The sequence below is a fragment of the Kogia breviceps genome, chromosome 4 (assembly GCF_026419965.1).
Source record: "Kogia breviceps isolate mKogBre1 chromosome 4, mKogBre1 haplotype 1, whole genome shotgun sequence".
Classification (NCBI taxonomy): Eukaryota; Metazoa; Chordata; class Mammalia; order Artiodactyla; family Physeteridae; genus Kogia; species Kogia breviceps.
Genome location: NC_081313.1, coordinates 42,799,050 through 42,811,343, shown reverse-complemented (window position 1 = coordinate 42,811,343; position 12,294 = coordinate 42,799,050). Strand labels below are relative to the sequence as shown.

Here is a 12,294-nt window from a genome sequence, read left to right as displayed (position 1 = left end):
GTCCTCTTTCTATTAGGAACCATTTCCAGCCCATAAAATTTCCTTTATAATTTCATGTTCTTTATTCTTTTGGGGCGCTGCACTGTACTCATGTATATATCTATTTGAACTCCCTGTACCAGCAGCTTTTTCCCCAGCCTTCCTGCTCTGCCTTTTCTCTTTTCTGTTTTGTCACCTGTAATTACCTCTTCATGATCAGCACATCACTGCTTAGATTTTATTCAGATCCTTTTTTATTCTGTTGAATACCATATTTTGCAATTTATAAAAATTGTGAATTTTTAAAACCTAATTATCAGCATTTGATGTTTTATAAAGTGCTTTTTCACATGGTTGGTGATTATTACAACAATCCTGTAAATTCATTTTTATAATATCCCATTACATTGACTCATCCCAACATAAGGTAGTAAACTTATACTACGTTTAACTCCATTTATTTTAATTTTAATTTGTCTTCTATTCTTAAATGTATGCATTTAGGGGTTTTAAGCATGTATTTAAATATGATTTTTCAGTTTGATTTTTAGCAGTAAGAAATAGTGATGCATCTTTGGTTATTGCTTAGGATATATTTGTACCTTAAAAATTTTAAGATTACAAAAGAATTTCAATGTAATCTAAATCATCAAGCTATCATAAAGGAAGACCCAGGCATGTCATGCTGGGATGGGAAAAAGCTGGTATAAAGAAAGATTTACAGACACCATATGATTGGAGGGCAAGAATATTAAGAACAAAGTAAGAGAATAATTTCTAGGATTTTATTTTACTGTTATAATAAAAAGTTTATGTCATCTCTTTAGGACCATCCAAGGCACCAAGCTTCTGGTATAAGATAGAGCCATCTCATACTCATGGCTGTAGATCTGTACAACTCATATGGAAGGTAAAAAAAGATGCCTATTTATATTCTTCTATCTCATATAAATATATTTTATATGGTGTTATGAGTGGAGCTTAATTTTTGATATCTATTTGATAACCATTTTTAATAAATAGAAACACAAAGCTTTATATATACTATAAAAAAGTTAGGTTCCTAAACTACGGGTGATACCTCATAGATATTTCAGCATAGTTCCATGCAAGTTCTATGAGAAGAGGGGCCTTTTTAAAAAAAAAAAAAAAAATTTATTTATTTATTTTTGGCTGCATTGGGTCTTCGTTGCTGTGCACAGGCTTTTCTCTAGTTGCAGTGAGCGGGGGCAACTCTTTGTTGTGGTGCGTGGGCTTTTCATTGCGGTGGCTTCTCTTGTTTCAGAACACAGGCTCCAGGTGTGCGGGCTTCAGTAGTTGTGGCACGCGGACTCAGTAGTTGTGGCGCATGGGCTTAGTTGCTCCGCGACACGTGGTATCTTTCCCGGACAAGGGTTTGAACCCATGTCCCCTGCATTGGCGGGCGGATTCTTAACCGCTGCGCCACCAGGGAAGTCTTAGCGGCCTAGTTTTTTACCAAACCTTTCCTCAGTGCCTCATAGAAAATAATTAATGTTTTGGGTAATCAAAGTGTATGCTGGTAATAGGAAATAAAGTTGTTGTGCACTCCATAAATGTTCATGAGTGGATCATACTAAAATAAGGTAGAAAGAAAAATACTCAAGACATAAAATAATTTAGGCCAACATAGCCACAGTGCAGAATTGTGTAGAGAATGAAAGGCTAACAGAATTCGGTGCTTTCCCTCGTAGTTGACGTCATGCTTTTTGAAGTCAGTCTTCATTCAGTTTATAGTAGTTTCACTTCAATAATGAGTTCAAAGTAAGGTTGCCAGTCCCTTGACATAAGAGCAGAATTTGTGAACATGAAGAAAAACTAATTAACTTTATTCAAGATTTATGAAATACATTTTTAAAATAAATTATTTTATTACAGACATTGCCTCCTTTTGAAGCCAATGGAAAAATCTTGGATTATGAAGTGACTCTCACAAGATGGAAATCACGTTTACAAAATTACACAGTTAACGACACAAAACTGACAGTAAACCTCACAAATGATCGGTACATAGCAACTCTGACAGCAAGAAATCTGGTTGGCAAATCAGATGCATCTGTTTTAACTATCCCTGCCTGGGACTTTCAAGGTTTGTGTCCCTGAGATGGAGCCTGACTTATGAATGGGAAAGGGTAGTTAGATATGGACAGGGCTCCTATAAAAAAAGTAAGTATTCTAACAGTGTCTCCTCAGTATTAACAGTGATCATATTTTTAGAAGTCGGTCAGCAGCCAAACCTGGTCCATCATTTTGTGGCTCACTTAAACTTTGCAGTAAGCTACTTAAATTCATTTAAGCATTTTCTGATTATTTATCTTTTTTAAAATATATTTTTAACGTTTTAGGAACTTTATATGTATATGACTTAAATATATTATTTTTCTATAGCTTTATCTGTAGCTTTCAAAGAAGAAAAACATTGTAACTTATGTACATAAAACACTTGAAGAACTTTGGCAAAGGAAGAATTTAAGTTCCAAAATAAATCGACTATTTACTTTACATGTAAATTATAATGTGCTTTTATTCATGTAAATACATGTTAATATTATATGCTGCAAAAACGTGATAGCAAGATAGATCACATGGTTATGGAAATGAATGTAAAATATTGGAATATCAAATTTTTAAATATTCATTTATCATATCAGTATTCAAACTTTGTTTTAAAGCTACTCACCCCGTAACGGATCTTAAAGCATTTCCCAAAGATAATGTGCTTTGGGTAGAATGGACTGCTCCAAATGAATCTGTAAACAGATATGTACTTGAGTGGTGTGTGTTATCAGATAAATCGCCCTGTATCCCAGACTGGCAACAAGAAGACGGTACTGTACATCGCACCTATTTAAGAGGTATACCTGGCTACAAACATTTAAGTTGCTGTCCTTTTTCTAGCTCTTTAGACAGATTTTTCTTTTACATATTCTTTTCTGCTTTGTAGGCTTTGTGGTCCATTGAAAAGATATCCAGTTTATCGTAGTTACTAGTTACGTCTTGTGTACTAGGTTTGTGACTCTCAGCAAGTCACATTTAACCTCTCTAAACTGCAGGGTCTGTTTATGGACTAAGTGGGGTTAATACGATCTTCTTGTAATATTCCACTGTTTTGATCATCAAGGGAATGTTCACAAAACTGTGAAGTGAGAGAAATACAAGATAATACAACCTCTGTTGCTAACAGTATCTCTGTACCTGATTAAATTCCCTCATTCTTTAATGAGAAAATATTTTCCCTGAGCATCTAGATGGCTTGTTAACTTCTTATAGCTGTTGAAGAAGCAAAGCAGAAGTAGAACTTACGTTTCCTTGTCTTTTAAACTGCAAGTACTAATGAAGGACAGAAAGTAATTTATTATAGAGCTCCAAAATGGGTTGCTTTCATTGTAAGATACTACTTATCAAGTGATATAACAACTTTAAAGAGAAAACAAAGCATTCAGTTTGTATGTGTGTAAAGAAGGATAATCATTAGAATTCAGCTACAAATAATATGATTAATCAGAGAAAACATGTTAACAAAGATATACCATATATCTTTATATATAGCCATAAAGTTAATGAGCTTTATTCATAACATAGGCTGTTTGGCCCTCATTAACCTATTATTTAATGTATAGTTTTACTAATCCGGGTTGTCTAGTTTATCAACCTTATCCAAATAAAAGCAAGGTGGAACTAGAGAGGAGATAGATTGATAATAACTGGACAATAGGAACTTTTACTATAGCATAGCATAGGCTCTGGAGACCTTCAGGTTGTGCAGGTATCCCCACATAGCTCAGTAGGCCTGATAAAACATCACTGTATTACAGCAGAATATAAAAATATTATCTTGATAATATTGAATCATCAAGAAAATTACTCTCTTTAAGAAATCAAAAAAGCGTTTGTCACTTCATGCATAATACTTAAGGAAATGTAATTCTTGAAAGTATAAACTTCAGTATAACAAAAAGAAATTTTTTGCTATTGCATGCTGAAGGGATAGATAGATTGCTTTGTTAATTTGGAGAGATTATAAATAAAGGAAACATTTAAGATAATTTTTTAAAAATTATGTTACTTTCTGGGAGAAATAACCCTAATTCTTTTTTTCCCAGTCACCTGACAAACCACAGCCATTAGCTCTTTCCCTAGCTCTGATTAGTGACATCTTGCACTTAGGCAGTTCTCAGAGAAGTAGGTAAAATTTACAAAAATTGCCAAACTAGGGGCTTCCCTGGTGGCGCAGTGGTTGAGCCTCCACCTGCCGATGCGGGGGACATGGGTTTGTGCCCCTGTCCGGGAGGATCCCACATGCCGCGGAGCGGCTGGGCCCGTGAGCCATGGCCGCTGAGCCTGCGCGTCCGGAGCCTGTGCTCCGCGACGGGAGAGGCCACAGCAGTGAGAGGCCCGCATACCACAAAAAAAAAAAAAAAAATTGCCAAACTCTAAGGAAGACCCAGGATAATTTGAGATCAGTGTTTTGTAAATCCTGAATATAAATTCAATCATTACTTTTATTGACAGTATAAATATTTTTTATTCACTGTATTGGCAATAAAAGTAACCTTTTCTTTTCAAACAGTTTTATTCTGTTAAGCTTGAATCCAGTACACAAAAGGCAATGCTTACTTTAAAAGTTGCAGTTTTAGGGCTTCCCTGGTGGTGCAGTGGTTGAGAGTCCGCCTGCCGATGCAGGGAACATGGGTACGTGCCCCAGTACGGGAAGATCCCACATGCCACGGAGCGGCTGGGCCCGTGAGCCATGGCCGCTGAGCCTGCGCGTCCAGAGCCTGTGCTCTGCAACGGGAGAGGCCACAACAATGAGAGGCCTGTGTACCACAAAAAAAAAAAAAAAGTTGCAGTTTTAAAAAAAGGAAAAGTTCAGTGGTAATAATTTCATAATGTATGCAAACGTCAAATCATTATTTAGTATACCTGAAATATGTTGTACATCAATTGTATTTCAATTTTTAAAAAATGAATGAAAATAAAGTTCAGTAGTCATGAAATTATAATATAAAAGTAAGTAGTGGAATTAATTAGGTTTTTTGCACTATGGGGAAAAAAATGCTTAATCCACTATTCTTACTTCAGGAAACCTAGCAGAGAGCAAATGTTATTTGATAACAGTCACTCCAGTGTATGCTGATGGACCAGGAATCCCGGAGTCTATAAAGGCATACCTTAAACAAGCTCGTAAGTCCAGACCTACTTTCTTTGAAAAGTGTTGAGTTTTTTAACTAACAAAGACATTTTATCCCTTTTAAATAAGGATATGTCTTCTTATGTTCAAATAATTTCATGATAATGAAATTTTACGAAGTCTTAATGATTTACTAAATTCTAATGATTTTCAGTTGGTAAATACCCTATTCTGTTTCAGCACCTTCCAAAGGACCTACTGTCCGGACAAAAAAAGTGGGGAAAAATGAAGCTGTCTTAGAGTGGGACCAACTTCCTGTTGATGTGCAGAATGGATTTATCAGAAATTATACTATATTTTATAGAACCATCATTGGAAATGAAACTGGTAATAAAACTATATCAGATATTCATAATCAGGTGTTTTTTCTTAAGCTTTTAAATACTAATTTGTCTCACCTTCTTGTGTTATACATCTTAGTATAGCATATTATCCTCAGAAAAGAGATACCTGAGAATATGCTTTATGGTTGCTTTCATGGTCCTATTAAAGAAACATTGTTTTCTAGTAAAATATGTTTTAATACATTCACAATGTCAAATATAGGCCAAACCAAGCAAGAGTAGTTGAATAAAAGCACACTTATTGATTTCTTCCAGCTGTGAATGTGGATTCTTCCCACACAGAATATACACTGTCCTCTTTGACTAGTGACACTTTGTATATGGTACGAATGGTAGCATATACAGATGAAGGTGGAAAGGATGGTCCAGAATTCACTTTTACTACACCAAAGTTTGGTAAGAAATAATGATGTTTGATCTTTCTTTTTAAAATTTAATCAGACTAAAAATGGGCTTAATTTATATGCTAAAATTTTGTTTAAAGTGCATCTTTGGATTCATATAAATGAAGTGTTCATAAATTATGATTTTTATAGTGTTGTTTATCTAGTTTTGGTTATTTCTTTAAACTACAGAAAATTTTTTCCTTACTTTTTTGTTGTTTCTTTAATTGTCTCCGACAATTAAAGAATTTTCTCTGACAATTGTACTCTGTAAATCCCCAAAGAATTTGTATATCTTTCTAAATGGGTTCACTTTTTCACTGGCAAAACTTGGATGTGGTCTCTTTCTTCTCTTGTTCTTCCTCTATGGGCAGGTTGCTGTAAAGACTAGTCCACCCTTGCAATCTCATTTCTATACCTCCAACTCAGTCTTTAACCTGCTGAAACCAGGCTTCCAACCCACCCCTCCACTGAAACCTCTCTAGTGTCACTCACAGAAGACCTCTTACTTGTCCTATCCAATGCATGCTTTTTAGTCATCTTTTTTTTCCTATGCTTCCCAGCATTTGACCCTGTTCGCCTGTTCATCCTTGAAACTGTCTCTTCCCTTCATTTGTTTGTTTGTTTGTTTGTTTGTTTGTTTGTTTTTATGGTACGCGGGCCTCTCACTGCTGTGGCCTCTCCTGTTGTGGAGCACAAGCTCCAGATGCGCAGGCTCAGCGGCCATGGCTCACGGGCCCAGCCGCTCTGTGGCATGTGGGATCTTCCCGGACCGGGGCACGAACCCGTGTCCCCTGCATCGGCAGGCGGATTCTCAACCACTGTGCCACCAGGGAAGGCCCCGTTTGTTTTTCTAATAGCACTCTCCTGAGTCTCCTCCCTGTCTGGTACTTTATTCCTGGCCTCCTTTTCTGCTCTTTTAAATGTTTTATATTCTCCAGAACTCTGTTCTTGGCACTGTTTTCTTATTTGCCTATTCAAATTCCCTGCCTATGACTTCAGCCATCCTCTCTTCCCTTCCCAAATACATTTTTCTTTCTTTGTTCCATGCCACAACTCTTTGCCAAAGCCAGAAATTGAGGTGCAATTGTAGTAAGTTTCTTCATATCTTTTTCACTTACATAAACCAAGTATCAAGTCCAGTAGATCGTGCCTTCTAATTACTGCTTGTGCATGTGCTTTCATAATCTCTTTCTTTGACCCTGAACTTCTCGTCATTTTCCCCACCTTTTTGTCTTTTCCCAGTACGTGGCCCTGTACCTTTTCTTGTTTTGGCTATTCCTGTAGCCTCCCTAAAGCAGACTTAAACTGCATTCTTTCTTGTATCTACTACATTTTGAATCATTATAGAAGTTACCTTATCTTATTGTAATTGTATTTGTAATACCCAAGCACCAAGACAGTGAATAAATAAGTCATTCAACCATATTCCTCATTGGTTGAATGATTTCTGAGTGAGCAAATAAGTAGACAAGTGACTACATAAGATAGATATTAAAAGATCCTGAGCTTTGCTGTGATGGCCAATAATGAATATAGTCTATGGGATAAGATTTGTGGTGACATGTTTGTAGAATATATATGTAAGAAATACAGGTTTCCCCCACCATCCCCCCGCATTCCTATGAAACCTTTCATAAGCCAAAGTGGTGTAGAGCAAAGAGTATTCCCCACTTTTGGAAAGTTCACGGTTCACATTATGCCACTTCACTTTCAGGAAAGACCTATGTTAGTACAGTAACAGGCTTTTTTCATAAATTTATTTCTGTTAGCAAAAACAGACATTAATGTAATTTATGAGAAAAGCTTGTTTAGTGTACTGATGTAGGTCTTTCCTGAAAGTGAAGTGGCATAATTTGAACTTTGCAAAAGTGGGGGGATACCTATAATATTTGAAATAAAACTTTGTGCCATGATCTTTAAAAAATAGTAATAATAAACTTTAAAAATATTATCCTGATTATAAAAGTAGTGTTCATTATAAGGAATTTAGACTATACAGTAAAATACAAAGAGGAAGAAAAATCACTCCTGATCCCTCATCCAAAATAATAACATATTTATATATCCTTCTAGTCTTTTCTATGCATACATTTTTTTCCAAAAACAAAATCATACTTATTAGTATTACTTCATCATCTGCTTTTTCCTCTGACCAATCTATTGTTTTATGGATTCATTATGGCTACTTCACATGGCATGGAGTTTGCTCCCAAGGACCATATAGCTTAGTTGAAGAGATGTGGTATAAGTAAACAAAACAAACAGACATTTGAGCCATGTAGATAGTAAATAGAGCAGGAATTTAAATATATCTGTAGTGGGGAGTTTTACCTTCAAAGATTTTGTGGGGAAGATAATACTTGAGCCTTGAAGTTAAGGTGTGGACAGATAGGAAGAAGAAGCCATCTCAATTCAGCATGAGCAAAGGCCCAAGGCATGAAAACATAGTAAGCAGAAGTTCAGCACCAATAAAAGAGAGGATCTGCCTGAATTTGATATGGCATATGTATGAGAAACTTAGCATTCAGGAATTAATATTTTCTAATGTATAGTTTATTCCTGAGCGTTTATCTGATTTCTTGGTTCCTATCATGCTTTGTAGGAGGTAAAGTTACTTACAAAGGGATACGTATGGTGGAAAGATAAAACTAAGTGAATACTGTATGACTGTAGTACTACTTTCATATATTTTTCCTGTAAAAGACTAGTTACAGGGGGCTGGAGGAGTTAACCAGAAATAACCATAGGTAAATCATTAAAAAAAAATCTCTAATATAAATTGTCCCAATTAGTGATTCATTTGATTAATAAGTCCTCTTTTATTTTTTTATAGATCTTTATTGCAGTATAATTGCTTCACAATACTGTGTTAGTTTCTGTTGCACAACAAAGCGAATCAGCCGCATGCATATACATGTCCCCATATCCCCTCCCTCTTGAGCCTCCCTCCCCTCCTCCCTATCTCACCCCTCTAGGTCTTCACAAAACACTGAGCTGATCTCCCTGTGCTATGCGGCTACTTCCCACCAGCCAACTATTTTACATTCGGTAGTGTATATATGTCAATGCTACTCTCACTTTGCCCCAGCTTCGCCCTCCCACCCCATGTCCTCAAATCCGTTTTCTATGTCTACCTCTTTATTCCTGCCCTGCAACTAGGTTCTTCAGTACCTTTTTTTTTTTTTTTTTTAAAGATTCCATATATATGCATTGGCATACAGTATTTGTTTTTCTCTTTCTGACTTCACTCTGTTTGACAGACTCTAGGTCCATCCACCTCATTACAAGTAACTCAGTTTCGTTTGTTTTTATGGCTGAGAAATATTCCATTGTATATATGTGCCACATCTTCTTTATCCATTCATCTGTCAGTGGACATTTTGGTTGGTTCCATGTCCTGGCTATTGTAAATAGTGCTGCAGTGAACATTGTGGTACATGTCTCATTTTGAATTATGGTTTTCTCAGGGTATATGTCCAGTAGTGGGATTGCTGGGTCATATGGTAGTTCTGTTTGTAGTTTTTTAAGGAACCTCCATACTGTTTTCCATATTGGTTGTATCAATTTACATTCCCACCAACAGTTCAGGAGGGTTCCCTTTTCACCACACCCTTTCCAGCATTTACTGTTTCTAGATTTTTGATAATGGCCATTCTGACCGGTGTGAGGTGATACCTCATTGTAGTTTTGATTGCAGATGAGGATTCATGTGGTATTTAGGAATCTCAGGCTTGCTGCGTTTTAGATGATATTATTCCTACTTCTGCCACTCCTTGTGCCTGTTAAGATTTTCCTAAAATTCTTAGCCCTATGTCAGATTTATCATCTTTCTGAAAATAGTAAATAACTATTAAAATTCTGCCTGAATATTACATTTTTATTACTTATAGAAGATTACATTTATAGTTCAATTATTGAGATTGTTTAAAGCTTTTCCAGGGACTTCCCTGGTGGTGCAGTGGTTAAGAATCCGCCTGCCAATGCAGGGGACACGGGTTCGATCCCTGGTCCAGGAAGATCCCAAATGCTGCGGAGCAACAAAGCCCGTGCGCCACAACTACTGAGCCTGCGCTCTAGAGCCGGCGTGCCACAACTACTGAAGCCTGCATGCCTAGAGCCCATGCTCTGCAACAGGAGAAGCCACCACAATGAGAAGCCTGCACACTGCAACAAAGAGCAGCCCCCACTCACCGCAACTAGAGGAAGCCAGCATGCAACAACAAAGACCCATCACAGCCAAAAATTAATTAATTAATTAGTTTTTAAAAAGAAAAAGCTTTTCCAATTCCACCCAGTAGTTCTAGAACTCAAAGATAAGCTTTTGCTAAGATTCTGCTGAGTGCAGACCATAAATGTAATAAATAGGTTTGAAAGCTCTTACTAGGTAGATAATCTATCCAATAAACTGAACTAATCAATTTATTCCCCCAGCCAGCATATATTTTATGCATACTCTGTGGTCAGGTTACTGTGTAAGGTGTAAGTAGCTAGGATATGATTTACCAAGGGGGAAGGGAGGGGGGAGAGAAACACCTTTAAGTTTGAAAAGGCTGTAAAAAAATATTAGGATGGTATTTCATCTTTTCAACAGTAATCTGGTTGGGAAGTTGCATTATTTCTTTTTAGCATATGTGTCAACAGTTATTTTCTTTCTTTCCCCTTTGTTTTTTTAGCCCAAGGAGAAATTGAAGCTATTGTTGTACCTGTTTGCTTAGCATTCCTGTTGACAACCCTTTTGGGAGTATTATTCTGCTTTAATAAGCGAGACCTGTAAGTACCTATATTCATATTTTTGCATTTCCCCCCACCTTTATTGATCTATAATTTACATGCAGTGAAATTCATCCATCTTAAGTGTACAGTTTAATGAATTTTTGTAACTGTATATAGATGTGTAACTACCACCACACTCAAGATAGAGAACATTTCCATCACTCTAAAAAGTGTCTTCATTCTGTTTTGTACTCTGTCCTCTCCCTCAGCCCCTGGCCCCAGCAATCACTGATCTACTTTCTCTGGTTGCACTTTTACCTTTTCTAGGATATCACATATATGGAATCAAACAACGTGTAATTTTTTGTGTTTGATGTCTTTCACTTGACATATTTTTGAGATTCATCCATGTTGTTGCATATACTATTTTTCTTTTTATTGCTGAATAGTATTCTATAGTATAGAGATATCAAAATTTGTTTACCCATACATCTATTATGAAAGTTTAGGTTGTTTCTTTGGTTTTTGGCTATTATGAATAGCTAAAACATGTATGTGTTGTTGCGAACATTCACATACAGATCTTTGTGTGATGATATATTATCATTTATCTTGAGTAAAATACTTAGTAGTGGGATTGCTGCATCATACGGTAAGTGCATATTTAACTTTATAAGAAGCTGTCAAACTGTTTTCCAAAGTGTTTGTACCATCTTGTATTCCCACAAGCAATGTGAGAGTTCCATTTATTCCATATTATCCTCAATTCTTGGTACTGACAAGGTTTTTAATTTTAGCTATTCTTTCTCATGGGTTTATAGTGCTGTCTCATTGTGGTTGTAACTTCTGTTTCCCTGATAACTAGTAATAGATCTTTTCATGTGCTACCTATACTCTTCTTTTGTGGTGTGTCTTTTGAAATCTTTTGCCCATTTTTAAATTGAGTTATTTGTCTTGTTAATATTGAGGTTTAAGAGTTCTTTATATATCTGGTTACAAACTTTTTGTCAAATATATGTTTTGCAATTTCTGAACTGTGGCTTGCCTTTTTTTAATTCTCTTAACTGTGACTTTAGAAAAGCAAAAGTTTAGAAAAGCAAAGGTTTAATTTTGATCAAGTCCATTTTATCAGGGATTTTTTTTAATGGTTCTTGCTTTTTATGTCCTGTTTAAGAAACCTTTGCCTAACCCAGTGTCACAAATATATTCTCCTATATTTTCCTCTAGAAGTTTAATCATTTTAGCTCTGTGCTGTGATCTATTTAGAATAAATTTTTTGTGCATGTTGTGAAGTCAGGGTCAAAGTTTTTTTCCATAGATATCTAGTTATTCCCAGCATCATTTATTGAAAAGGCTATCTTTTCCTATTGAATTATCTTGAACCTTTGCCAAAATCAATTATCCATATAAGTCTGGATCTATTTGTGGACTCTCAGTACTGTTCCATATGTCTATTCATCCTGATAAAACGTGGTCTTGATTTATTATAGCTTTATAGTAAGTTTTGAGACCAGGTGGTAGAATTCCTCCAATATTTTTTTTCAAAATTATTTTTGCTAGATTCTTTGCCTTTTCATATAAATTTTAATATCAGCTTATAAATTTCCTTTAAAAATCTGCTAGAATTTTTATTGGAATTTTATTGAATCTGTCCATCAGTTTA

The 12,294-nt window shown here is 35.8% G+C and overlaps 1 protein-coding gene across 5 annotated transcripts in view; it reads left to right on the top strand.

Moving 5' to 3' along the window:
• IL6ST (interleukin 6 cytokine family signal transducer) overlaps window positions 1–12,294 on the top strand; it is a 51,667-nt gene that overhangs the window by 31,154 nt on the left and 8,219 nt on the right. For all 5 annotated transcript variants that reach the window (XM_067030984.1, XM_059061117.2, XM_067030985.1 and 2 more), the window contains 7 exons: window positions 807–889; window positions 1,876–2,086; window positions 2,670–2,852; window positions 5,080–5,181; window positions 5,369–5,515; window positions 5,788–5,928; window positions 10,592–10,688. In XM_067030984.1, coding sequence (XP_066887085.1) covers window positions 807–889; window positions 1,876–2,086; window positions 2,670–2,852; window positions 5,080–5,181; window positions 5,369–5,515; window positions 5,788–5,928; window positions 10,592–10,688 — 964 coding nt within the window. The remainder of the gene's footprint in view (window positions 1–806; window positions 890–1,875; window positions 2,087–2,669; window positions 2,853–5,079; window positions 5,182–5,368; window positions 5,516–5,787; window positions 5,929–10,591; window positions 10,689–12,294) is intronic.